The sequence below is a fragment of the Cnephaeus nilssonii genome, assembly GCF_951640355.1.
Source record: "Cnephaeus nilssonii genome assembly, chromosome: 19".
NCBI lineage: Eukaryota > Metazoa > Chordata > Mammalia > Chiroptera > Vespertilionidae > Cnephaeus > Cnephaeus nilssonii.
In genome coordinates this window covers 733,853-758,851 of record NC_137090.1, presented here as the reverse complement: position 1 = coordinate 758,851, position 24,999 = coordinate 733,853, and the positions used below count along the sequence as shown (strand labels likewise).

At 69.4% G+C, this 24,999-nt stretch overlaps 3 protein-coding genes across 4 annotated transcripts; 1 reads left to right on the top strand and 2 right to left on the bottom strand.

Annotated features, from left to right (window-relative positions):
- The first annotated feature begins 4,870 nt into the window (after positions 1-4,870).
- On the top strand, positions 4,871-12,054 carry GCGR (glucagon receptor). The gene is made up of 13 exons (XM_079797640.1): positions 4,871-4,959; positions 8,406-8,503; positions 8,585-8,687; positions 9,372-9,479; positions 9,564-9,861; positions 9,937-10,093; positions 10,181-10,340; positions 10,421-10,481; positions 10,705-10,774; positions 11,051-11,139; positions 11,252-11,390; positions 11,476-11,517; positions 11,676-12,054. The coding sequence occupies exons 2-13, from the start codon at positions 8,441-8,443 to the stop codon at positions 11,901-11,903; spliced, it is 1,518 nt and encodes a 505-aa protein (XP_079653766.1). The 5' UTR covers positions 4,871-4,959; positions 8,406-8,440; the 3' UTR covers positions 11,904-12,054.
- Positions 12,055-16,970: 4,916 nt separating this feature from the next.
- MCRIP1 (MAPK regulated corepressor interacting protein 1) lies at positions 16,971-23,509 on the bottom strand. Of its 2 annotated transcripts, none has more exons than XM_079797634.1 (5): positions 23,468-23,509; positions 19,127-19,179; positions 18,919-19,037; positions 18,229-18,330; positions 16,971-17,767 (listed from the first exon to the last, which is right to left on the bottom strand). In XM_079797634.1, the coding sequence occupies exons 2-5, from the start codon at positions 19,132-19,134 to the stop codon at positions 17,703-17,705; spliced, it is 294 nt and encodes a 97-aa protein (XP_079653760.1). In that variant the 5' UTR covers positions 19,135-19,179; positions 23,468-23,509; the 3' UTR covers positions 16,971-17,702. The 2 variants fall into 2 exon arrangements, with proteins under 2 accessions (XP_079653760.1, XP_079653759.1); XM_079797633.1 differs by lacking the exon at positions 23,468-23,509 and adding an exon at positions 22,983-23,427.
- Positions 23,510-23,704: 195 nt separating this feature from the next.
- On the bottom strand, positions 23,705-24,591 carry PPP1R27 (protein phosphatase 1 regulatory subunit 27; the record flags this gene model as incomplete). Its single annotated transcript, XM_079797627.1, has 3 exons — positions 23,705-23,860; positions 24,158-24,308; positions 24,402-24,591. The coding sequence occupies 3 exons, from the start codon at positions 24,589-24,591 to the stop codon at positions 23,737-23,739; spliced, it is 465 nt and encodes a 154-aa protein (XP_079653753.1). The 3' UTR covers positions 23,705-23,736.
- Between the last annotated feature and the right edge of the window lie 408 nt (positions 24,592-24,999).

The following is a 24,999-nucleotide window of genomic DNA, read 5'->3' as shown; positions in this document are numbered from 1 at the left end:
CGGCCACGGCTGAGCTGGGCAGGGGCGCCTCTAGGGGCCTCAGGATGCTGCAGCCCAGCTGTCACCTTGACCGGCAGGGACCGCAGGAACCCCGTGGGGATAAGTGTTGGCTGTTGCGAGCAGACACATTTAGGTAATTTGCTCTGCAGCGGTGGGTGGCTAATGCCCTCGGCGAGGACACGGTGTCCAGCTCCTGCCGTTAGGGCTCCCCGAGGCCATCGGCGCCTGCCCCGCGAGCACCCCACCTTAGCATCACCCTACAGATACGCAAGGACCTGGGCTCCACAGGCCCCCCACCGCGACCCTGCCCTGAGGGAGCCGATCTTCCCACGGACCCACCACCCGGCTCCCGCCCCGGGCCTCAGGGAGCTGGTCAGCAGCCGGTTCTATGATCTCACAGGAGACACGGCCAGCCCCCCGCCCCCGCCCCCGCCCTGGGCCTGTCTCCTCCCTCCACACTTTATTATTATTGTTGTTGTTATTGTTTTTATTGATTTCAGAGAGGAAGGGGGAGAGAGAGATAGAAACATCAATGATGAGAGAGGATCATGGATCAGCTGCCGCCTGCACGCCCCCTCACTGGGGATCGAGCCTGCAACCTGGGCCTGTGCCCTGACCGGGAATCGAACCCTGACCTCCTGATTCCTAGGTGGACGCCCAGCCCCTGAGCTGCACCGCCGGTCCCTAATGACCTCATTACCTACGCCCCTCGGTAGAGCCCTCCCTCCCAATACAGACCTCCCGAGCTCCCGGGGGAGGGGTCGGGCTTCATCGTGAATTTGGGGGACACAGTCCAGCCTGGAACAGGGACCTTCCGTGTCTCTTCTCTCCCCGAGTGGCCCCCCACCCCCGGGAGGGCGCTGGGCCCTGGCCTCGTCTCGCCGGCGCCTCTCGCCCCGAGCCACCAGCAAGGTCGTTAGGCTCCGGGAGCCGCATCCAGCCGGCCTGCCGATTGAATCAGGCCACTTAGAGGGATGGCGCGGCGGGAGGGGGCGCGGGGCCGCAGCTGTGGACGGTACCAGGCTGGGGTCAATGACAAGCGTGGGGGCTGGGGGTGGACAGCACTGGCCAGGGACAGGTGGGCGGGGGCCGAGGAGGGAGCAGGGCGGGAGGCCCCGAACCCCGGAGGGAACAGGTAAGCCACAGGCCCGTCCGCGTGGTCAGGCCTGGGGTGGGGGTGAGAGGGTGCTGGGAGAGATGGGAGGGCCGGGCCTGGGGGAGGACTGGGAAGCCACGGGGGGGCATTAAGCCTGGAACTGGCTGAGTCAGACTCGCCCCGAACCACAGCCCTGTGGGCCCTTTTCACCCCTTCCCACACCGCGTGCCGCCCGCCCTCCACGGTGCCGGTGCCCGGGCCTGCGGCTCCTGGGGGGCCTTGCTCCCGGGGTCACGCACTCTGCACTCACTGGCCTGGACGTTTCTCAAGGGCGAATGGTTCTGTGTGTTAACCACGCTCAGCGAGCCCCCGAAGACACGCTGTGAAACTAACACTGTGGCCCGGCCGGCGCGGCTCAGGGCCTGAGCATCGGTCAGGAACCAGGAGGTCAGGGTTTGATGCCCGGTCAGGGCACAGGCCTGGGTTGCGGGCTCCATCCCCAGGAGGGGGCGTGCAGGAGGCAGCGGATCCATGATTTTCTCATCATGGATGTTTCATCTCTCTCTCCCTTCCTCTCTGAAATCAATAAAGATAATTTTTTAACACGTATGTGTACTTGAAAATAACCTGCAGGGCCCTAACCGGTGTGGCTCAGTGGATAGAGCGTCGGCCTGCGGACTGAAAGGTCCCGGGTTCCATTCCGGTCAAGGGCATGTGCCTTGGTTGCGGGCACATCCCCAGTGGGGGGTGTGCAGGAGGCAGCTGATCGATGTTTCTCTCTCATCGATGTTTCTAACTCTCTATCCCTCTCCCTTCCTCTCTGTAAAAATCAATAAAAAATATATTTAAAAAAAATAAAATAGCCGAAACCGGTTTGGCTCAGTGGATAGAGCGTCGGTCTGTGGACTGAAAGGTCCCAGGTTCGATTCCGGTTAAGGGCATGTACCTTGGTTGCGGGCACATACCCAGTAGGGGGTGTGCAAGAGGCAGCTGGTCGATGTTTCTAGCTCTCTATCCCTCTCTCTTCCTCTCTGTAAAAAATCAATAAAATATATTTAAAATAAAATATAAAATAAAATAAAATAAAATAACCTGCGGGCTGGGGAGTGTGTCCAGGAGCAGCGACCCCTGCTGGCGGGACTGTGAATGGACACAGTCGTTTCCAAGAACAGATTGCCGCCCGCCCCAGGACACAGGGTTCACCCAGGGCGCCCCCCAGAGAGCGAGGGGACCTGTCCAGGGAGGGGCCGCGTCTGGGTCAAAACAAGAAAGGAAGGGGGGCGGGAGGTAAACCCAAGTCCCAGCCCTCGGGGCCGCGCAGCAGGCGGTCAGCCGACCAGCGTCCACAGCCTCAGAAGGTCCGGCTGATGCGACGCACCTTTTCCACTTCCACCCGGGACCGGCGCCTGCAAACGCCGGGCGCAACCCCCCGTTCAGTGGGAGCCATGGGGCAGGCTGGGCGAGCATCAGGGTTTTAGTTCTTTTTCTACACAAACCTAGTACATGTACTTTTATTGGTTTCCGAGGGGAAGGGGGAGGGAGAGAGAGAAACATCCATGATGAGAGCATCACGGACCGGCGGCCTCCTGCACGCCCCCCACGGGGGATGGAGCCCGCAACCCGGGCCTGTGCCCTGACCGGGACTCCAACCGTGACCTCCTGGTTCCTAGGTCAACACTCAACCCTGAGCCGCCCAACTGGTGAGGACCTCTAATTAACAGAAGGAAACGCTTGTGTTCTGAGTTGTGCCAAGAAAATTGGAGACAAGGAATCAAAAGGAACGAGAGCGTGCAGTGAGGAGACGGAGGGACCAGCCCGGGGCCACCGGCACCGTGTGTGTGGGCACCGCCCGGGGCCTCAGGCACCGTGTGTGTGGGCACCGCCCGGGGCCTCAGGCACCGTGTGTGTGGGCACCGCCCGGGGCCTCCCACCAGGTCCCTCCGCCCTGGCTCCGCCCGCGCCCCCCAGTCTGGCCCCCTTTCTCTACTTACTGTCGTCTGGGCCCCCCAAGAACACGAGGGCGGGGTGCAGTCCTCCTGGCGTGGTCGCAGGTCCCCACTAAGCCCCGTGCAGACAGGCCCGCACGGACCGGGCCGAGGCAGCTACCCGCCCTGCCCCCCGCTGGCTCCGGGCACGGGTGCCCGCACCTCCGAGGCCGCCCCACAGGACCCCCGGGAACCCGGCGGGCAGGCGCATTCCTGGTCCCCAGGCCCCGGACGGCCGTGTGGGAAGGCCCAGCCCCTCCGTCCCCATCTGCTCTGTTTATGTCCATGAGTTCAGTTATGTAAACAGAGGTGGCCCAGCCCGGGAGGGAACCCCCACCCCATCTGTCCCCTCTCGGCCACCCAGCGCCTGCCCGGGACAGCTGGGCCTGTGCCCAGCCAGAGACTCGTGGGAATAAGGGCCAGGGAGGCAGGGCATCTCTGAGGATCACACGGGAGGGGTCGCCCCACCTCTGACATCACAGCCGCCTGGGGGTGGTCCAGTCACCCCACACACAGGGGCCACCCTGACCCGGATCTGTGCCCCCACGCAGGTGCACTTGAGGGGGAGGGAGAGGGGAGGGGGAGGGGGAGGGGGAGGGGGCCGGTCTCGGGCACAGGCTGGAGGCCCCTCCCCCGCCCGCACCTGCAGGCAGAGCCCGCTTTCTGACCTTTGCCTCTGACCTTTGCCTCTGACCTTTGCCTTCTGGCGGCACCTGAACTGAAATAGAAAGGCCGCCCTGGGGGCAGGGCTCCAGGTGCACGGGTAAGAAGGGGGGTCCGGCGGGCTCCCCCCAGGGCCCCCCACCGGGCTCCAGGCTGCACAGGTGGGCCCAGGCCCTGCCAGCATCTGCGGGTGGGACGTTGGGTGCTCGGCTCTGGGGCTGGAGGCGGGGGCCCCGGGGAGACCATGGCTGCCGGCGCCCCCAGAACCGAGTACAGAAGGGCCGGAGACAGAGGCCGGGTGTCCCCTGGGGGGGGCGGGGGGGACCGAGCAGCCGTGGGGCCTGGAGAGCAGGGGGACAGTGAGGGGCAGTGGCCGGAGCGGCCCCTGGAAGCCACAGCGGTGGGGGAACTTTCTAGAAGGAGCGGCAACGTCCTGTCCTGAAAGCTGAAAGCCCAGGACAGATGGGCCCCAGTGTGTGTGGGGGTGATGGCCTGAGCGGGGACCGCTGGGGGGCCTGGCGGGTGGGGGGGTGGATGGGCCCCAAGCAGGGCGGGGCGCCCCAGGGTCTGCAGGCACAAGGCTGGGGTGCAGCTGTGGAGCGCCCCCAAACTGTGTGTGGGGGGGGGGCTTGACGCAGCCAGCGGGGCACGATTGGGGGCAGGGGCGCTGGAGGGGCTAACGGAGGTGACCTGGGCCCTGAGACGGGGTTAAGGGGCACCCGGGGCCCCCTTCCCGCCTCGGCCGCCCCCACCCCATCCGCCCGCGCTGCGCCCAGGAGCCGCGGGGGGTAAGTGGGGAGTCGGTCCTTCCAGGAGATCAGCCCCGCACCCCGCACCCCGACCCCGGGAGAAGCTGGGACGAGAGGGAGCAAGAGGAAGGGGCGCCCCAGCCGGGCCCCCCCACCTGTCCGTCCCCGCCCCGGCCCAGCCGCAGCGCAGACCCGGCGACCGCCTTCCGCCGCGGGGCCTGGGGGGACCGGGGCCGGGGCCGGGCAGGAGCGGGGCGTCGCTGGGAGGAGCGGGGACCCTCGGCTGCCCCCCCCCCCCCGCTCCCCGCTCCCCGCCCCCCTCCGCCGCCGCCGCCGCCACCGCCGCCGCCGCCCAGCGTCGCCGCCGGAAAGTTTGCGCGCGGCTGGCGCGGGGCGCGGGCGCGGAGCCGGCGGGCGGCGGGGAGCGCGGAGTCGGACCCGGACCCGGACCCGGACCGAGCGCGCGGTGAGCACCCGGCCGAGGGGACGTCCCGGGGGCGCGCAGAATGGGGGCTCGGAACCGGCCAACGGGGACCCGGGGTTGCGTCCTCACCCCGTCGACCCAGCCCCGGGGTGCGCCCTCCTCTCCGGGAAGCGCGGGGTGCCCGGCCGCCGGTGCTCGTCCGCTCCCACCCCCACGGGGCTCCCCGCTTCTCCCTCCAGCACCCCCGCCTCCCTCCCCCACGGGCAGCCCCCTGGAGACTCCCCAGCGCGCGTCCTCGGCGGCCTGCCCCCCCCCTCGGGGCCCTGCTCCCCAGGAAGCTCCCAGCAGCACCCCAGCTCCGGGGAGGGGATGTCTCCGGGATGGGGGGGCGAGAGGCCAGCACCCCGGAAGCCCACCTGTCACTGTGACCCGCTCCCCCCCCCCCCCGCCTTCGCTTCTAGGCGCAGGGTTTCCGCCTCCCCTCCCGCCCCCCCACCCCCAGCTGAACCCACTGACCCCGGAGGCCTGGGCACCCGCATGCATCCACCGCAGGCAGCGGCCGGCCAGGGCTGGGGGAGGGGGGAGGGGGAAGGGGGATGGGGGAGGCTGCAGGGGGAGGGTGCAGGGGGGAAGGGGGAGGGTGCAGGGGGGAAGGGGGAAGGGGGAGGGTGCAGGGGGGAAGGGGGAGGCTGCAGGGGGAGGGTGCAGAGGGGAAGGGGGAAGGGGGAGGGTGCAGGGGGAGCTGTGCCCTGGCCCGCCCCCAGGGCCGGGGTGAAGGACAGGGAATCAGGCTTTGTCAACAGGCCTGGCCCCTGGTCCACCTCGGCCACCACCTCCTGCCACTTGATCTGGTTTTACAAACACCGCCCCCCACCCCCCCACACACACACACACACACACGCGCGCGCGCGCGCGCATCCACACGCACACACACCTCTTGCACCTCCGAGGCTGGGAGGCCTCAACCCCACCCTCGATCCTGGGGGACCTGCCCTTCTCCCTAACCGTCATCCACCAGCCGGGGTCCCTCCCCCAGGCCTGGGAGTCCCTCCGGCCGCCCCCCCCCACCCCCACCCCCCGCCCGAAACTGGTGGGACACTGGCCAAACCGTGATTGTTGGGGAGTGAGTGGTGCCTTCTGCTGGGCGTGGGCAGGTGGGGGGAACCCGGGGGCGGGTGGGGCTGAGGAAGAGCGGAGAGGCCCCCCCTGTCCGCTCGAGCCGCCCCGTCCTGAGCTGGCATTTACGGGGCACAGTCCTGGTCCCTGGCCGATCGCCTCCCCCCCTGCTCAGCTGGGGGGTCAGTACGTAACGCAGGGGCCCAGAACACCTCCACCTGCAGCCCCACCTGCCGGGCTCACAGCTCACTCACCCCACAGCCCAGACCTGTGCTCGGGCTGCCCTGGGGGTCCGTGTCCCGTGGCGGGGGGGGCCTGGCCAGGACACCCCACCAGCCCTCAGGTGGCAGAGCTCCCTGACTCCTGAGGAGGCGGCACCCCCTCCCCAAGTGGGGAACCTGAGGCTCCGAGGAGTTAACTCCTTTGTCCTCGGACCCGGGACCAGCACTGGGCGCCCAGCAGGGACCCCAGGGCCTCCGCTCTGCACAGGGGAAGGGGCTCCCTCCCCCCCGCCCATAAATGGACAGAGGACCTCCTCCCCCTGCCCCTTGTCCTGCCCTCAGGCTCCGCGGGGTCACCGCAGCCTCTGGACCTGAGCCGAGGCCTGTGCCTGTGGCCGCTGGTTCCTGACCCCCTGCCAGACCGGGTGGGAGTGGGGCGCCCCCCCGCCTTGGCCGTGGCTGCCCCAGAGAATCCTGGGAGGGACAGGGAAGAGGGTCCCAGGAATAAGTCAGCACCTGCAGGAAGGTAGGCCACCCGGCCTGGGCGCCCCGAGGCCCCGCCCACCTTCCCCCATGGGCCCCAGGCGGCCGGGCGAGCCCCCCTGGCTCTCAGGGGCTGAGCTTCCTGGGGGAGCTCCTGGGCCCGCAGCCCCCCTCCCCCCCCCCCCTCGCTGCAGGGCCCGGACAGGGAACAGCTTATCGGGCAGTGTCCTCCGTGGCCCCAGCGTCCCGCTGTCCACTTCGCCCAGCCGGCCCGTCACTCCCCTCCCGGGGCCTGGAGCCTCTAGCTGCTCAGGACACCCCTGCACCCCGAGCCCCCTCACCTGCAGCGGTGGGACAGGGAGAGGCAGATCCTCACCCCCCCACCCCCCCCTCTGGCTCAGGGCTGGGGCAGGAGGGGCGGGGCAGTGAGGGGCTGTCTGGTCAGAATCCGGAGGGAAGGAACCGTTCATGACCTCGTGACCTTGGGGCTGAAGACACGTGCCTGCCCACTTCTCTGCCAAGAGCACCCCTCAGACGGTGGCTCCCCCACCTGCAGCCCTGAGCTCGGGGCCTCACCTGCAGGGACGGGGACCAGCCACACTGGGAGGCCTCCCCAGGCCTGGCCGGCATCCGGGCCCACGGCTGGGTCAGGAGCCCCAAGCAGGCTGGGAGCCAGGTGCACCCAGGTCACCCCGCTCTCCCCTCGGGGTGGCATCTCAGGGCCCCATTAGGGGGAGGGGAGGGGGAGGGGAGGGGAGGGGAGGGGAGGGGAGGGGAGGGGAGGGGAGGGGAGGGGAGGGGAGGGGAGGTGCGTCTCAGGGAGGCCCCTGGTTGAAATGGCCCCGTGAGGACCAGCTGGCCTCGTGGGCGGGGCTGAAACCTGGGGTGTCTGGACAACCTCCACCTTCAGCCACAGCTTGCACCCGCTCCCCCTTCCTGGCTTCTCCCTGGCAGTGCCTTCCAGCCAGCCCACCGTCCCTCCGTCCCTCGGTCACCTGCTAGGCCAGGCCAGTGCCCAGAGAGGGGGCCAGCCCTGCGCCCGGCCCCGAGGGAGGCCCTCCGGCTGCCCCATGGGAGTCGGTCGGTCGGAGCGCTAGGCGGGCTCTGGAAGCCCGGGGAGGATTTATGGGGCGGCTGCCGCCTGGGACAAGGCCCCATGGCGCCCCCCCCCCCCCCCCGCGTCTGGGCCCAGCAGCTGGCAGTCGTGGGACAGGGGCCACCCTGAGAATGTGCACGGGGCGAGTGATCATGGCCGCCCCCTGCCCCCGCCTTTCCCAGGGCTAATGGGGGAGGCGGTGGGGGCCGAGGGGGGAGGGGGCTGCCTGGGCGCTGCTCTCCCTCCCCCCTCAGCTTCGGCCAGCAGGCTGATGGCTGCCACCCACGGGAGGGGAGGGCGGGGCTGGAGCCGCGGGAGAGACAGCTGCGGCCACGGAGCCCCCTGCCCCCCGGACCCGGGCAGGACCTTCGGGCCAGGAGCACTGCTTCCCAGGTCCCGCCTCATCGAGGGGACCCGGAGGCTCCGAGGGGGCTTGAGGGGAGCAGGGCACCCCGTGGCCAAGACAGGACCCAGCCGAGCCTCCGCACTGGGCCTCGCCCCAGGCCCAGCTGCCTGACCCCCCGCAGCTCCGGAGCGCTCCCCTGAAAGGACCCTCTGCCCCCGCCTTGCAGCCCCAGGCAGATGTGGGGGGCGGCAGCCCGGAGGCATGCCCCCCACCCGGCCACGCCCACCCCCCTTCCTGCTGCTGCTGCTGCTGCTGGCCTGCCAGGTGAGCGCCCCCTCCCTCTCCCACCCTCGCTCGCCCTTCCCTCGCTGACCCGGCCGCTCCCGCCCCCCTCCCTGTCGGCAGCCGCAGGCCCCGCGTGCGCAGGTGATGGACTTCCTGTTCGAGAAGTGGAAGCTCTACGGGGACCAGTGTCTGCACAACCTGAGCCTGCTGCCGCCGCCCACGGGTGAGCCCGGTGAGCCCGCCTCCCTCCCAGGGGCGTTCCTGGGCTCTGCTTGTGGGAAGGCCCAGCTCAGGGGAGGAAACTGAGTCACGGAGAGGCGGTGACTTGCCCAAGGCCACAGGAGCAGGAAGAAGAGAGGTGGCAGACTGGCCTCCGCACCGGGGTGCTCCGTGCCCCCTGCTGGGCGCCCCCTGGGGCTGGGGGACAGTGTCTTTGCTCCCACGGCTTAGAGGCCACAGGAGGCTGCGGAGACAGGTGGGCCGGCCTCACGGCCGGGAGGGGGGCGGCCATTGTGCAGAGGGCCAGCCCAGGATGGGGTCCATCCTGGAGGACCCGGGGGTGCAGAGAGGCGGGAGCAGGAGGGCGGCCTGGGAGGCCAGCATTGTCCTGGCAGGGAGGGCCCGCACAGGGCAGGGGGGCCCGGCCCACAGGTGGGTGCTGGGCCAGGAAGAGAGCCAACGAAATCAGGGGTCAGTCCCAGAGCAGGAGGCACTTTGAGAAGGGAACCGGGAGGAGTGGGAGCCCAGGTAGGTTTGGGGCCACTTGGGGGAGATGCAGAGTGTCCCAGGGGAGGCGGGTGGTCAGAGAGGCCTGGGAGGCGGGAGCAGAGGACGGTTCTCAGGGGATCCCCTCGGGGGACGAGAGGCCGTGGCCTGCTGAGCCCCCGCCCGCCCGCCCGCCTCGCAGAGCTGGTCTGCAACAGGACCTTTGACAAGTACTCCTGCTGGCCCGACACGCCTCCCAACACCACGGCCAACATCTCCTGCCCCTGGTACCTGCCCTGGTACCACAAAGGTGACTGCAGAGGCCGGGGGACCGCGGGGGGTGGGGGGCGGGGCCGCCTCAGGGCGTGGCGCTGACCATCGCCTCCCCCCGCAGTCCAGCACCGGTTCGTCTACAAGAGGTGCGGGCCGGACGGGCAGTGGGTGCGTGGGCCGCGGGGGCAGCCGTGGAGAAACGCGTCCCAGTGCCAGATGGACGAGGAGGAGGTGCAGGTCCAGGTCAGCGAAGGGGGCCGGGGGCCGGGGGAGCGCCCGCCCCTCCTGCCTGACCGGCCCTGTGGTTCGCAGAGGGAGGTGGCCAAGCTGTACCGCGGCTTCCAGGTGATGTACACGGTGGGGTACTGCCTCTCGCTGGGGGCGCTGCTGCTGGCCCTGGCCGTCCTGCTGGGCCTCAGGTACGCCCCGCGCCGCGCCGGGCGGGAGGGCGCCGCGGGCAGGGTGCGGGCGGGCGCCGACTCCCGTCCCCACAGGAGGCTGCACTGCACCCGCAACTACATCCACGCGAACCTGTTCGCCTCCTTCGTGCTCAAGGCCAGCTCCGTGCTGGTCATCGACACGCTGCTCAAGACCCGCTACGGCCAGAAGATCGGGGACGACCTCAGCGTGAGGGGCTGGCTGAGTGACGGGGTGAGCACCCGCTCCCCCCCCCCCCTCCCGCCCCGGGCCGGGCGGCCGGCGGCCCCGGCTCACGCACTGCCCACCCCACGCCCGCAGGCGGTGGCCGGCTGCCGGGTGGCCGCGGTGTTCATGCAGTACGGCGTCGTGGCCAACGCCTGCTGGCTGCTGGTGGAGGGCGTGTACCTGCTCAGCCTGCTGGGCCTCTCCACCGGCCCCGAGCGGAGCTTCTTCGCCCTCTACCTGGGCATCGGCTGGGGTGAGTGGGCCGCTGGGGGGCGGGGGCGCGGGGTCGGGGGTCGGCGGGGGAGCTTGGACCACAGCTGCCGCCCCCTGCAGGCGCCCCCATGCTGTTCGTCATCCCCTGGGCGGTGGTGAAGTGTCTGTTCGAGAACATCCAGTGAGTACGAGCGGCTCCGTGAGGACGGGCCGGCTCCCCGCTCCTGGTGCCGGCGGGGCGGCCGCCAGTTCTGGGGGGCGGAGGGGAGGGTATCGCTGGCCTGAGGCCACTGGGGGTAAGCAAACCTGGTGCCCAGGATGGGGGTCTTTCCCGAGTCACTGATTAGATCTGCAGGGAACTGGGGGCGGGCGGGGGCTGACAGCGGTGTGCGGCCGCCCTGCAGGTGCTGGACCAGCAACGACAACATGGGCTTCTGGTGGATCCTGCGCGTCCCCGTCTTCCTGGCCCTTGTGGTGAGGAAACGGCGGGCCTGCGGCTCCTCAGGGCGGGCGTGGGGTTGGCCTCCAGCCCCCTCCTCGTGGGCCTGCAGCGCCGGCGGCCAAGGAGGCAGACAGCATCCTGCCTGGGCGGACCGGGAGGGAGGCCGGCACGCAGCCAGGACACTGGCCGGCGCCCTGGCCTGGGGCTGGGCTGCCCGTCTTGGCCCCGTGCCCTCTAGCCCCAGGGCCTCGGGAGCCGGGAGCACGGGGAGCCCCGGGGCCGCCCTGAGCCATGCCCTCCACGTGCAGATCAACTTCTTCATTTTCATCCGGATCCTCCACATCCTTGTGGCCAAGCTGCAGGCCCATCAGATGCGCCACACGGACTACAAATTCCGGTGGGTGCGGGCCGGTGGGCGGGGGGTGGGTGGGCCGGTGGGCGGGGGGGGGGGGCGGGGGGCGGGGCAGTGGGCGGGGGGCAGTGCCGGTGCTCAGGCCCCGCCCCCACAGGCTGGCCAAGTCCACGCTGACCCTCATCCCCCTGCTGGGGGTCCACGAGGTGGTGTTTGCTTTCGTGACGGACGAGCACGCCCAGGGCACCCTGCGCTTTGCCAAGCTCTTCTTCGACCTCTTCCTCAGCTCCTTCCAGGTGCCCACCCCCCCAGGTGCCCGACCCCCAGGTGCCCCCCCCAGGTCCCCCCCCTCAGGGCTGCGCTGACCCCCCCTCTCTGCAGGGCCTGCTGGTGGCTGTCCTCTACTGTTTCCTCAACAAGGAGGTGAGTGAGAGCCTGGCACCGGCCTGGGGTGGGGGAGAGTGAGCCCTTCATGCCCACCTGCATTTGCCCCGCGGCTGCCCCGGCCCGGGTGCCAGGCGGCCCTCGGGGAGCCGGGGGGACTGGGGCGCTGGGCCCGGCCCCACCTGTCGGCCCCCCAGGTGCAGGCCGAGCTGCTGCGGAGCTGGCACCGCTGGCGCGAGGGCGAGGCGCTGCGGGCGGAGCGCAGGGGCAGCGGCCACCCGGCCCTGGCCCAGCCCACCAGCGGGGCCCCCACCGAGAAGCTGCTGCTGTCCCGGGGCCACGACAGCAACGGGGCCGGCCACGCACCCCCCGGGGAGCCCCGCGCGGCCGGCCGCATCCCGGGGTGGGCCCAGAGCGCCCTGTGAGCCGGAGCCGCCCTGGGCTGGACTCAGGAGGGAGAGGCCACGACGAACAATTCAGACCAGGCCCCAGAGAGGCGTGGGGTGTCGCCAGAGCGCCCCACTGTCCCCGGGTCCCCACTGCAGGCCCTGAGGGGCAGGCCTCCCCTCCCCTCCCCTCCCCACACCTGCCCTGTGCCCAGCGGGGCCCGGGGGGTCGGGGGGAATGGGGGGGAGCTGTCTCGTGAGTGCATGTCTGTGTGTCCCGTGTGTCTGAGTCTGTGGAGGAATGTGTCCTCCAACAATAAAGAGCTTGTGCAGTGGCTGCCGCGCCCTGAGGGGGGGCCGGGGGCGGGGCGGGCTGGGCCCAGGTCCTCTTCCCACCCCTGGGCTGGCCCTGCCCTCTGGGACCCCTATTTTACAGATGGACTGGAGCTGGAACCCCCGATGGGACCGAGTGTGGGTGGTGGCTGGCAGCACCCGGCTGCCCCATGGAGCAGGTTATGGCTGCCGCCTCTCGCCGGGTCAGGCGGCCTCAGCCATCGCAGGCCGAGGGGATAGGCCCCCATCAGCTGTGGCCCCGGCCCTCAGGGGTCACCATTTGGAGGGTCATGGGGGGCGATGGCCAGGGGGGCACTGACATCACCCCTCCTCCCCATGGACACGGGCCGGCTGCACTCAGGGTCAGCGGGGACGTTGCCGGACAACCTGGCCCGAGTCCTCCCCTCGCCTCTGCTTCACCCGGGCTCCCCCACCTGAGCAGCAAGCAGGCCCCGCAGCAGGTGAAGTGGGGGAGAGGGGACCCCGACTGAACTGGCCCGAGTGAGGTGACCAGTGTCCCCGGCCTCTGCCAGGCCACCGTCCTCCCATCGGGGGCTGCAGTCCGTGGGCGGGCACCTGCGGGCAGGCGGGGGACTGACCCCAGGACGGAGCCGAGTGCGGGCGGACGACCAGGCGCCCGGGGTGTGGGCGGGAGGGGGAGCCACTTGGGGCGGCGGTCACCCCTCCGGGCAGCACAGCTGAGAGCCTGGCGGGATGTGTGGGGGCGGGGGCGCTGTCAGAGGAGGGGGCAGCCGGGGCAGAGCGCGCGGCCAGGCCGCCAGCCAGGTGGCCCTGCTCCTGGAGCCGCTGCGCGGGCGGCAGGCTGGCCTGGGGGAGGGGTACCCACCGCGCGGCCACGTGGCTGGAGCCACTCAGGCACAGCCGGGCTAATGGGAGCAAATGAGAGGACTGGAGGCTCTCAGGAAAGGTAAATAGAATTACTCCGCCAGGACTGGGGCCTCCTGAGGGGGCTGCGCCCAGCCGCCCACGCCCCCCAGGCCCGGATGAGGCGGGGGTGGGGGAGGCTAATTAGGGGAGAGTCCTGGTGGGCAGCCAGCGCCCCTGTGCCAGCCGAGGGGCCGGAGGCCACCTCCGGCCCAGGCCCCCGAGTCTCCTCGGAGCCCTGCCCACGGGGCACCCACCAGCCCTCGGCGCCGGGAGCCTGTGTGGCCCCAGCTGGCACAGGAAGGCACAGCTCTCCTTCACGGCGGCTGAGCTCAGGGTCGGTGACCGCCTGGGGGTGCGTCCTCACCAGGGCCGCCTGCTGCCCCCCCACCCACCCCTCTGCCCTTGTCCGCCTTTCCCCCGTCCGTCCCCAGGGGACCCGGGCGGCAGCGGAGTCGGGCGGAGTGGAGGCCTGGCAGGGCTGGGCCTGACCAGCCAGTAAACCCTGGTTCTGAGTGGGGGGCCCTGCAGGGGGGAGGGGGCCAGGGGAGGGCCCCACTTTCTCACTCAGGGCCCGCACCCCACAGCATCACTCCCCCGGAGACAAATGCCCGGCCTGCTCCCCGTCTCTCACCACCTCCACCCAGGCCTTCCCTTGGCGCCCAGAGCAACAGGTCCCACCCAGCCTGTGCACGTGTGTGTGTGCGTGTGTATGTATGTGTGTGCGCATGCGTGTGTGTGTTACTAAAAAGAGTGTGGAGACCAAGGAAGAGGAAAACATGGACTTTGATAAACAGAGATCACACCAGGAGCCTCAGGGCGCATCCCCAGGAGGTGTGCCCGGGGGAGGGGGTCCCTGGGCCCCGAGCAGGGCAGAGGCTCCGGGGAGGCACCCCAAAGGGCCAAAGTGACCGACCCACGGGGAGGAGACTGGGATGACCGGGGAGACAGGTACATAGGAAACAGCAAGTGAAAAAGAAGACAATAACTAAGGAAAACCAAAGGGCAGGAAAGGAAAAATGACCCGTTTACCACATGGCTCGGCACTGAGCACACACACATCGGGGTGTAAATGCTCGATGTCGTGGGCCTTCTGGGAGAAGGGACCACCGCTGGGCGGGCGGGGGAGGGCTGGTGCAGTGGGGGAGGGGAGCACGGATGGGAAGACCCAGAAACAGGGCTCCTGTCTGCCCTTTGGGGTGGAAATACAAAGACCGGCTGCCGGCAGGAAGCGGCTGCCTTGGGGCAGGTCCACCTGGAGCTCCTCGCCTCAGACACCTGGCGGCCCTCAGCTCGGGCACCTGGCGGCCCTCAGCCCAGGCACCTGGAGGCCCTCAGCCCGGGCACCTGGAGGCCCTCAGCCCGGGCACCTGGCGGCCCTCAGCCCGGGCACCTGGCGGCCCTCAGCCCGGGTACCTGGCGGCCCTCAGCCCAGGCCTCCCCACCTGCTCTCCAAGGCTCAATCCCTCTTCCTGCTTCCTCCTCCTCTTGTGGGGTGCAGTACCCCAGCAGTCAGGCCCAACTCTCCTCCCTTCTTATCAATCTTTAAAAGTCAATATTCAAAGAATTAAAGTCGACAGCCAAAGGACTCCATCTGCAGCCTGGACCCCCCCGAATCCACACTGTGGGCCCCGCTCCCCACGCTGTCCACATGAGCTCCTCCCCCCACGGTTTGCTGGACGCCCTCCGAGCCGGTCTGTTTCTCCCCGACCCACAGAGCAGAGCACATATCTGACATCCACGTCTCCTCCGAACCCCACCCCCATCCCATGGAGCCTCAGTCTCACCCGTTTACAGAAATGCAGGAGAAAGAGTGGCCTGTTACCACCACACGCGGGGACCAGCCAAATCCAGAGCGTGGGGGGGAGGTCGAGGGGCGGGGGGGGGGGGCACGGGGCAGACATCGGGGACCCGGACTGGGTGGGTGCTCACAGCTCCGGGCGGGTCTGCTCCATGAATAGCTGATGGAGATAAAGCCACGTCCCAATAAGCCGGGCTCTCACAGGCCCCCGTGCCCTCACCAGGGAGACCGGGGAGGAATCTGCTGGGGTGCCAGGCAGCCAGAGCAGCCACTGGGGGAGGCTGAGCCCCCAGTGCCTGGGACCAGGAAGTGGCAGGGCTCGCCCATTAGGGGGAACCCCCAGACGGGATGTCTGGGCCCCACCTGGGGAAGGAGGGCCCTGGAGGACGGGTCTGCTGTAAGGGGGGCTCCAGGCCCAACCACTGGGCATCCATGGGTTGGGCCCCATCCCCAACCGTGCTCCCCTCCCCGGCCCGAGCCCAGCTTCTGCCTCCAGGGCCAGAGCCCCCAGCTCCTCCCAGCACGCGGCCCGTGGAACTCTCCCAGCTCCAGGTGTTCTGGGTGGACACACCAGCCCGCGGCCCTCCGTCTGAGACGCCGAGTCGGGAACAGCGGCAGTGAGGCCTGGAGGGGGTCTCGTGGCCACCCACACGGAGGGGGTGCCCAGGCCCAGCGGTATCACCACGAGTGAGTGAGGCCCGGACGGTGCTGTGGGCAGGAGGCCGATGCCAGGGCCGTGTGGCCGAGGGAGCTGGGGAAGGTGCCCCTCCCCCTCCCAGCCCCACAGGACGGATAACCCAGAGGCACGTGGAGTCAAAATCAAGTGGATTAAAAAAAACTAAAAAAACCCTAGTGCAGTGATGGCGAACCTATGACACGTGTGTCAGCACTGACACGCGTAGCCATTTCTGATGACACGCGGCCGCATGCCGAGGATGAAACATTTGCTGCTCCTGAGGATGAAACATTTGCGACTAGAGTCTTGGAGTTAGTTTTTTCCTCAAAGTGACACACTACCCGAGTTATGCTCAGTTTTTTGGCGAAGTTTGACACACCAAGCTCAAAAGGTTGCCCGTCACTGGCCTAGGGGATTTTTAACTAACACAGCTAGATGCCGCCATTCCCCACGTGCCGCCTGGGCCTCCCCACCCCTCGGGAGAGGCCTTTGAACCCCCACAGCCCACCCCCACTTTACAGGGGGACACACACCAGCTGCTGCCCAGGAGCCCTCGCCTTCCGGGCTGTGCCGCGTCCAGAGGCGACCATCAGCGGCAGCGGCGTTCGCACTGGGCAGCACCTGGGAGGTGGGTTCCGATTTCCACCTGAGGAAACTGAGGCTGAGACTCAGCACCTACTCAAGGTCACACCTGCAGCACAGGCAGCTGGGCCCAGCCCGCCCGCCCCCTCCCCAGCGGGACCCCCAGGGCAGCAGGGGCAGGCCTGGTTCCGCTGCCCCGGGTCTGGGTCCTGCGGGTGCAGGACGTGATGTGGCCTGGTGCTCACTCAGCCTCTGGTTGAAGCCCGCTGGACCCCGCCCACCCCTGGCGCACACTCCCTTCCGGCCCGACAGCGGGGCAGCTCAGCGACCCAGCCTGACCCAGCCCAGGCTTCACAACCCTCCCAGGCCCCCGGAGCAGAGGCCGCAGGGTCACAGGAACTCGGCTCAGCGCCCACTGGCAGCAGCCTCGGTGGCTGTTTATTGCACGGACGTCCTGCCTGTGTCTGGCGCTGCGGAACCACCCCCAGAGGACACCCCAAGAGCCACCTGCGGGCACTCAAGCCCCAAACACTCCTCTGGGAAGAGATGTTCCCAAACAGACCTGGTGTGGCCGGCAGGCTCTCCAGTTGGAAGGTCGCGGGCACTTGGGTCTCTGTGGGTCCAGGCTGCAGAGGGTGCCACTGCCCCCGAGGGCTGGCCCAGAGCCCACAGCACCCCCCCCCTCGTCCTCCAGGCCCCCCCCACAGCCCCCAAGAGGCCTGAGCCCCCAGTAGAGCCCGAGATCAGATGAAATTTCGGGGCTCAGGAGCCTTGACCGTGGCCTCGGTTTCCAGCGAGTGTGGGCTGCAGGGACAGACCGCCAAGAGGCCACCAGCACTGCCACCTTTATTCACGGCCCGGGCTCAGCACAGGCAAAGGGCCCTGGCGACCCTCCCCGCACGGCACAGACAGGACCCCAGGGCCCTGGCCCCTGCCTGGGGGCTGCTATGGCCACAGGGCACGCACCCCAGGGCCAGAACCCCATGAGGCACCGGGGATCCCAGGCCTGGAGGAAGGGCCAGGCTGGGCAGTGAGGGGGTGCAGGGGTCGGGGTTATTTGCTCCCATGTGTCCAGGCCAGAGAAGCAGCAACGTGGGGACCCAGGCTGGGTGTGGGTGGGGCCGCCCTTGCCTTGCCTTCTGGCCACCTCAGAGTCAAACCTGGACGAGTGCCCCAGGCCCAGGAGACTAGAGGGCCCTCAGTCTGTCCTGTTCCTGGAGGTGGCCGGGTCGGGGCTGGGGCAGTGGGGGAGACAGGAAGAGTCAGGGTCAAGACCCTGGGGGCAGGCAGGCAGGGCCAGGGAGCTCCAGAGACACCCAGGCCGGAGGCCCGGGAGTGCGGGGCTGGCAGGGTGACCCTCCCAGGGACGGCAGCTGAGACCGCCCAGAGGAGAGGAGGGGCTGGGGAGGAGGGGCAGGCTGGCCTTCAATCACGCTGTCTGGGTCCTGGGGTTTGCCACCCACAGGGAGCGCAGCCGGCTCCCCTCCCCCTCCCGGGCGCTGGGCCCAGGGGAGGGCGGACGCACAGGCGGCGCGGATCCCCAGAGGCCAGGCCCGCGGCCTTAGGACTTCTTGGCATCCTGCGTGCCACGGCGCTTCAGGTCGCTCAGGTCGATGGGCTTGAAGGCTGTGCGGGGGCAGCTCGGTCAGTGGGGGAGCAGGAGGCGGCTCCTGCCTGACCCCGCTCCTACCTCGGGAGGCCCCGGGACCCACCCACCCGACCAGCTTCTCGTCAGGAAACAGGAAGCAGGTGGGCTTTCCTGCCCCGCCCCCTCGTCAGGCTGCTTAGGGACCTTCTCCGCCAGGCCCCGCCCCCTTGTGCGCCCCGCCCCCTTGTGCGCCCCGCCCACTCACTCTTCAGGCTGGGCTTAGGGACCTTCTCCGCCAGGCCCCGCCCCCTTGTGCGCCCCGCCCCGCCCGCCCCGCCCCCTCTTCAGGCTGGGGTTAGGGACCTTCTCCTCCAGGCCCCGCCCCCTGTGTGCCCCGCCCCGCTAGCCCCACCCACTCACTCTTCAGGCTGGGGTTAGGGACCTTCTCCGCCAGGCCCCGCCCCCTGTGTGCCCCGCCCCGCCAGCCCCGCCCACTCACTCTTCAGGCTGGGGTTAGGGACCTTCTCCACGTACTCCTCCACCAGGCCCCGCTCGTTGCCCGAGATCTGGCTCCGAAGGTCCCGCTCCACGCCCTGCCAGGCTAAGGACGGCGAGGCAGCAGTCAGAGCTCCAGCCCACTGGGCAGCGTCCCCGCCAGTGTCCGGCCAGGAGAGCACCCCTCCCCCTCAGGGCGTCCTCACAGCCCCTCCCGGGCCCCACCATCTCCCCACTCACAGCATGTGGCCCCCAGACTGGCTGGCTCTGGACCTGAAGTCACTCCCAGTGCACCCCACTCCCTCAGACACCCGCCTGGACCACCCCCTCGGCCTCCTGCCCGGCTCCTCTAGCAGGCCGGTCCCTCATCCTGTTATGTTTGACCAGGGCTGCGGTCCCAGAGGCTCATGTGATCCATTGGGGTACAGCGCTCACCCCTCCAGGCACACAGCCCCCACTTCTGGGACACCACTGGGTTCCCCTAGAGTGCACATCTGTCTTCCACAGCCCTCCCCCCACCCCACCCCCACTAGCTACAAACACTGCCTCTTCTGGGGGCAGTGCCCACTGGGAACCCCAAGTGCTGACCGGCCCCCATTACAAGAACCTGTTCTCCCCAGACAGGCCCCATCACCCCGCCTGCCTGGCCCCGAAGGCTGGGAGAGTTGGGGGGCGGCCAGGCGGGCACCTGTACCTTCGTAAATGAAGCGCACATTCTCCTCGTGGGCCGGGGTGAAGATCTCGCTGCTGTTGGGGGGGGAGCGGGGGCTACTGTTCCTCTTGCCGTTGTAGACGACTCTGGAGACGGGGGAACTGGGGGAACCCGGCTCGTGAGGAGAGTGGGGATCCCACTCCCCTTGCCCCCAGGACGGACGGAGGCTGCTCTGAGGCCTAAAACCCACCTGGTCATCGCTGGGGTCTGGTCCTCACGCTCGGCTGCCGGATCCCTCAGCCTCTGCAGGGAAACCCGGACACAGAGCAGGTCACCCTCTCCAGGGCCTCAGAGAGGGGAGGGCGTGGGGTGCCGCCTTCCTCCCTCTAAGCTGATGACAAACTGCTGTGGCCTCGCTACTGGGGGGACCCCGAGGGGGGGTCCACCACCATCTGGGCTAGGGATGCAGCAGGCCCAACGGGTGGGAGCCCCAGGGCTGGGTGCGGGGAGCGGCATGGGACCTGGAGCACCTGAGTCCCAGCACCCGGAGAAGCTGCCGGGAGCCCTTCCCCAGAGTCGGGAGGTACGGATGGTGCCAGCGGCTGACACCCATTTCCAGAACCACAGAGCGCCTCTCTCTCCGGTGAACCCCAACTGCCCCGCACCTGCAAGGCCTGGCACGCTGTTCCCACGAGCCTCAGTTTCCCACCTGTGAGTGGGACGTGCCTCCAGGGGTGAGGAGCCCAATGGCTGCACAGAACCCGCCCAGCTTCTGGGCCCCGAGGCTGGGGTGAGTGAGCAGGGCGAGGGCGGGGGAGGGGTGAGAGCCAGGAGGAAGCGGCCAGTCTGGGGCCTGACCCAGTGACCAAGACCCTGGAGCTCGGCCTGTCTCTACCCGCGCTCTGCCCAGGGGATTTCAGAGCCCTGGGTGCGAGGCTATTCTTAGGCTCACTCTCAGCCTTGCCAGCTGGACACACTGCAGGCTGAGGGCACTGGCTGCACAGGCTGGTCCCAGGCCAGTCCTCGCCCAGAACAGGGCACCCCAGGTGCTGGGGTGGGGGCCCGGGAGGGGGCTTTGAGCACAAGAGCCTCCCCTCTCACCCTGGGTCCCAGGCCCTCAGACTGCTCAGAGCGTGAGCCACAGCCCCTCCTGGAGGCCCGGAGGGTGGGTGGGTGGTGTGTCCTCCCCAGCTCACTCAGCCATGTTTAAACACCGTGCAGGTAAGCAGGTGCCCACAGGCCAAGTCAAGAACAAAAATGCACAAAACCAGCCTCCAGGAGGCACGCGGGGCCCTGCACCCCTCCAGGCAGGGGTCTCCAGGGCCGGGGCACAGGGGGTGCCCAGAGACACGCCCCAAGGGGCTGTGGCCGTGAGCAGAGGGGATGGAGGTGCCAGCAAGATGACCTCCCTGCCCGCCCTGGGCCAGGCCCTCCTCCTCTCATCCTGGCCCTCTGCTCCCTGCAGCCTGTGCCCTTCGACCTGGCCGGCCTCCTCCTCTCTGCCCGGTGCAGCTCGGCCTCGGCCCCTGGTCACAGCCTGGCTCCCCCTGCTCCCGTCTCTGCGTCCCAGGCCTGGCTGGGCTGGGCCTCAGGCCCCCAGATGCTTGGTCTTGGCGTTGGGGGCCCACCACAGGCCACCCCTCGGGCTGGGCTTCCTGACCAGACCAGGACCAGGACCGGGTTGAGGTGGCGCCGCTCCCGGCCCAGCGCTGTGCCCTGTCACCGAGCGTCCGCGCCGTCCCGAGGGGTCTGGTCGGAGGACCTGGGAAGCTCTCTCCCAGGAGCCACACTCCGCAGGTTCTCGCCTCCAGATGTGAAGACAAATCACATGACATTTTCAAAGGAGCCATGGCCTGCCTCCTCTCAAGGGGGGGCCACACCCCAGGGCCTGACTTGAATGGTTCTGTCCCCCCACCCGGCTTCCCAGCGAGGAACCTCCGAGTCCGAGTCCTCCCACGCCTCCCTCAGCTCAGCTCCCGCGGGCTTTCTCGCAGGACCTTTTGCTGGCCCTGCCCTGCCAAGAACCTCCCTCACAAGGACCGTCGAACACAGTCACTCCAAGCCTTGAGCTCAAAGCGCCATCCATGGTGTACAGAGCGAGCTGTCAGCCCGAGGCCTCCCCAGGTACTGACAGCTCCCAGCTGGGCCGTCCCCGTCAGCCTGCTCTTTCCAACCGAGTGCAACAGCCTCGAGGCGCTCGCAATCCCTGGGTCTCAGAGCTGAGGACACAATCAGTCTCCCCGCAGCCCACAGGGGCGCCCCTCCCAGAGCCTCCGCCACGGTGCTCATTACTTCTCCCCATTCCCGGGCGGGGACCCGTGCGAGGACCACCCCACATGGGGACAGCCTCCTGCCCCCCCCCCCCCCAGCACACGCTGCCAGCATGATCTTCCCGACACCCTCTTCCCCAGCAGTTTCTCACCCGGACACCACCCCGGCCTCTGCTGCCACCTCGCCCTCGGCCTGGCCCCATCCATTCCATCAGGTGTCCCGCTGCTGGGCCCTGGCCACCCCCAAACACAGCCTTTGCCACAGAGCCACCTCTGCCAGCTGCCATCAGCTCGGAGAACCACACCCCCCCTCCCCCACACTCTGGAGGCCTTGACGAGCCCAAGTGCCTGGAGGGCTGCTTACTGGACACACCGCGGAGTCCAGAGCCACTCGGTGGCAGAAGGCCACCCTTCCCGCTGCCCCTGGGCCAGTCCCTTCTCTCTCTGGGCCTCAGCGGCCCCCAAGGTGCTCCCCGGGCCCTCCTGCCCGACAGGGATCCAAGCTCAGCTGCGGGAAGCCACCACCTCCATCGAGACCTCCGGGGCTGCTTATCTGACAGGACGGCGGACGGGCCATCACGGGAGGAATGTACCGCCAACCGAGGCACTTCTGAGAGCGAGGGTGCTGCTGACGGCCAAGCGTGAACCAGGGCAGCTCTGGGCAACCCGACAGGCCCCCTCACTCAGAGGAGGCGGAGACCCAGACAAATACAGGGCGCTGAGGAGAACAGCAGAGCCCCTGGCCACGGCGACACACGGCCACGCAGACACCCGGCCACGCAGACACCGGCCACGGCGGACACCCGGCCACTGCACTGGGCGCTTTACACGCAGCTCAAGTCCCACACTGGGCCGGAAAGAGATGGTCCTGACAACCCCCTTTTTGGAGGCTTGGTGGATAAAGCAACCTGCTACCCAGCAGAGTAGGGTCTGTACCCCAACCTCTGGGCCTCCAGGGCCACGGCAGCCAGGGCCGCCCGGATGGTTCAGCTGGGCTCAACACCCCAGTGCCCGCCTGTGCCTTTGCCTGCCTCCCCGAAGGTTTCTGGGCGCCCTGACATCGAGGTGGCCCTGTGCAGGCACGTGGAGGGAGCCTGCACAAGCCCTACCTTGCTCTTCCCTGGGAACCACGGGCTCCAGAGACCGCCGGGGAGAGGCGAGGGGCCCACAGCCTGGCCTCTGACCCCATCTCAAGCCCTTTCCCCACACAGAGCCATCGCCGGGCGGGAGAGACGGATCTGCTGCCCAGAACAGTGACTAGGGATTCCGGAGTAGAACCGGTGACGCCACTGCTGCTCCTTCTGTGTTCCTTCGGAATTCCCCAGCAGGTTTCCTTAGATTCCACCTTCCTGTCATTCTGTGTGTTTGGGGCTCTCACCCGCCCAGTTCCAGCCAATGAGAAAGTGGCCCACCCCGCAGCAGCGCCTGCAGGTCCCCGCTGAACTAGACCCCCAAGGGGCTGCCTGTCCACCACGCTGGGGAAGCCTCCAGCACAGGGCACCACCCGCCCCCTTCCTGAGTGACCACGGCAGCTTCCCTCCCCGGAAACGGACGTGGGCGTGTGCATGCCCTTCCACCTCACCTGGAAATCCGCCGTCCCTTCACCCCCCACCCCCCACCCCCCACCCCTGATAAGGCCCTCGGCCTGCCCTCCTCCCCGTCCTGCTCCTCGCTCAGCCCTCTGCTCCCTCGGGCCGCCCTGGGCCGCCCACCGGCCTCTCGGGCCTTTGCTCAGCTGTGCCCTCCGCGCCGAACTCCCGTCCTCATCCTGGGGTCCAGGTGGAGGCTCCTTCGGGACAGGCGGGTGGGGGGGGGGGGGGGACGCTGCCGGCGCACCTGTGCGACCTGGAGGTTTTGCAGCCACAACCTGGGCTGTGGCTTCTGTCACTGGAAGGACGATGCCCTCGGCTCCCACCCCGTGCGCATCCGCTCCCGCCGCCCCGCGAGCCCCCGAGGGCGGGGCGGGCCAGATCGCACCCCTGGGCGCCCGCACCGGCCCCGCAGGGAAGGGTCGGGCCGGCGGACACCGGGGCAGGGAGGCTGCGGAGGGGCCGCCCTCGGGGAGGGTCCCTTTCAATGGGAGACGGGACCTCGGTCCCGCTCGGGGGCGGCAGCTTCGAGGCCGAAAGGCGGCCCGGGCGCCACGTCCCCACGCCCCCTCCTCCCGCGCCCGGGTCGGGGCGCCCCAAGCGGGGCCGCGCGGGGCGGGGTGGGTGGGGCGCACGGGCCTCCGCGACCCGCCCGGGCCCTGCCCAGCCCTCGCGGCCGCCGCGCCAGGGCGGGTCCCGGCCGCGCCCGCTCCGCCCCCGCCGCCGCCTCACCTCGCCGCCGCCGCCGCCGCCGCCAGCTGGGCCCGGCCGGAAGTGACGCGCCGCGCACGCGCCGCGCAGGAGCCGGGCCACGTGACCCCGGCGCGGGGCGCGCTGCACGCCGCGTCTGCGGGAAGGAAGGCAGCACCGAGGGCTCAGGCGTCACGTTTATTGAAAAAGTACAAAGTGTCACAATACAAAATGCACCTGGAGAAAAAGCCAGGCCGGGGGCGCGCGCGTGGGGGGCGTGGGTGTGGGCGCGGGGGCGCGGGCGGGGCGGCTCAGCCCATGCCGGGGCCCTGGAAGAGCTCCACCAAGTCCTTGAAGTCGGGGTCGATGAGGTCGGCGGGCAGGTCGCCGTCGTCGTTGGCCGCCTTCCTGTCCGCTCCCCGGGAGAGGAGGTACCTGCGCGCAGGGCGGCCTGGTTGCAGCGGGAGAGGCTGGGGGACCTGCCCCCACCCCGGGGCCCAGCTGGAGCCGGGACCCGCCTGCCTTCCTATTCCAGGTGGGCTGAGGGGCGAGAACCGGCCCCTTGGGGAACTGCCCCGGGCTTCCCGTCTGCCCCGGAGGGCACAGGGCAGAGGAGACGCCAGCGGCCCCGAGGGCCCTTAGCTACACCGCCAGGGCCAGCCTGGGGGACACCTCCTGGAGGCTGCTGGAGGCCCCGACTGGGGTGCGGGGAGAAAGCTCGGTCCCCCTCACCTGGCGATGTCGGGGTACCCGTCGCTGCAGGCGATGTGCAGGGGCGTCCAGCCCGTCTCGTCGCGCTGGTGGATGTCTGCCCCGTACCTGACCAGCAGCTTCACGCACTCCAGGTTCCCAGACAGGACTGCTTCGTGCAGGGCTGCCAGGCCTGGGCGGGACCGGACAGGACCGGACAGAGCGGGTCAGGGCGGAGGCCACCCCCTGCCGCCCACAGACCTCGGCTGGCCCTGCAGGCGCTCACCTGAGGGGTAGAGGGTGTCCAGGGCCACTTTGCGAGCCCGGATGAAGCGCCCCACCTGCTCCAGGTCGCCCTGGCGGACGTGGTCCAGGAACAGCACGTCGTTGGGGAAGCGCACGCTGCGCTGGGCCAGCATCCGCCGGCGCCGCTGCCGAGGGCTGTAGGCCACATAGCGGACCGTCCTGCTGGGCATCCCGGGGGCAGCGGGGTGGCCGCCCCTGTGGGGGCCCTGCTGCTCAGGGGAGGCGTGCGCCCGGCCCAGCGGGCAGGGTCTCCGAGCCGAGGACGGGGGCTTCCGGCCGGACCGCGATGGATGCTCCGAGGCTCCGTCCGCAAGGGCACCTCCCGCTGGTGCGGCCCGCGGAGCTATATAAAGCTGCGCGGTCATGCTCCCCCGTGAGAGCTGAAACCGAGCCGCTGGCCACCCCGCGCTCAGATCCGCGCAGATCGAGTTCACGGCTCGTCTTTCAGCCCACCTGTCGCTGTGCCCGGCCAAAGGGGTCAGATCCTTCCTGGCCCTCGCACCCAGCTCCACCACGGGCCCGGGAGGTGCCTTCCAGAGGGCACGGCAAGGACAAGGCCTGTAGGGCGGGCACCAGGC

Bases quoted from the DNA above. Each gene is read 5' to 3' on its own strand.
- GCGR (XM_079797640.1), top strand. From the start codon at position 8,441: ATGCCCCCCACCCGGCCACGCCCACCCCCCTTCCTGCTGCTGCTGCTG. The intron at 8,688-9,371 runs GTGAGCCCGGTG...CCCGCCTCGCAG, and splicing joins CCTGCTGCCGCCGCCCACGG to AGCTGGTCTGCAACAGGACC. The intron at 10,775-11,050 runs GTGAGGAAACGG...CTCCACGTGCAG, and splicing joins CCGTCTTCCTGGCCCTTGTG to ATCAACTTCTTCATTTTCAT.
- MCRIP1 (XM_079797634.1), bottom strand. The intron at 18,331-18,918 runs GTACAGGTGCCC...CGCCGTCCTTAG, and splicing joins TGTGCGCTTCATTTACGAAG to CCTGGCAGGGCGTGGAGCGG. The intron at 17,768-18,228 runs GTGAGTGGGCGG...GCCCCCGCACAG, and splicing joins CCCTAACCCCAGCCTGAAGA to CCTTCAAGCCCATCGACCTG.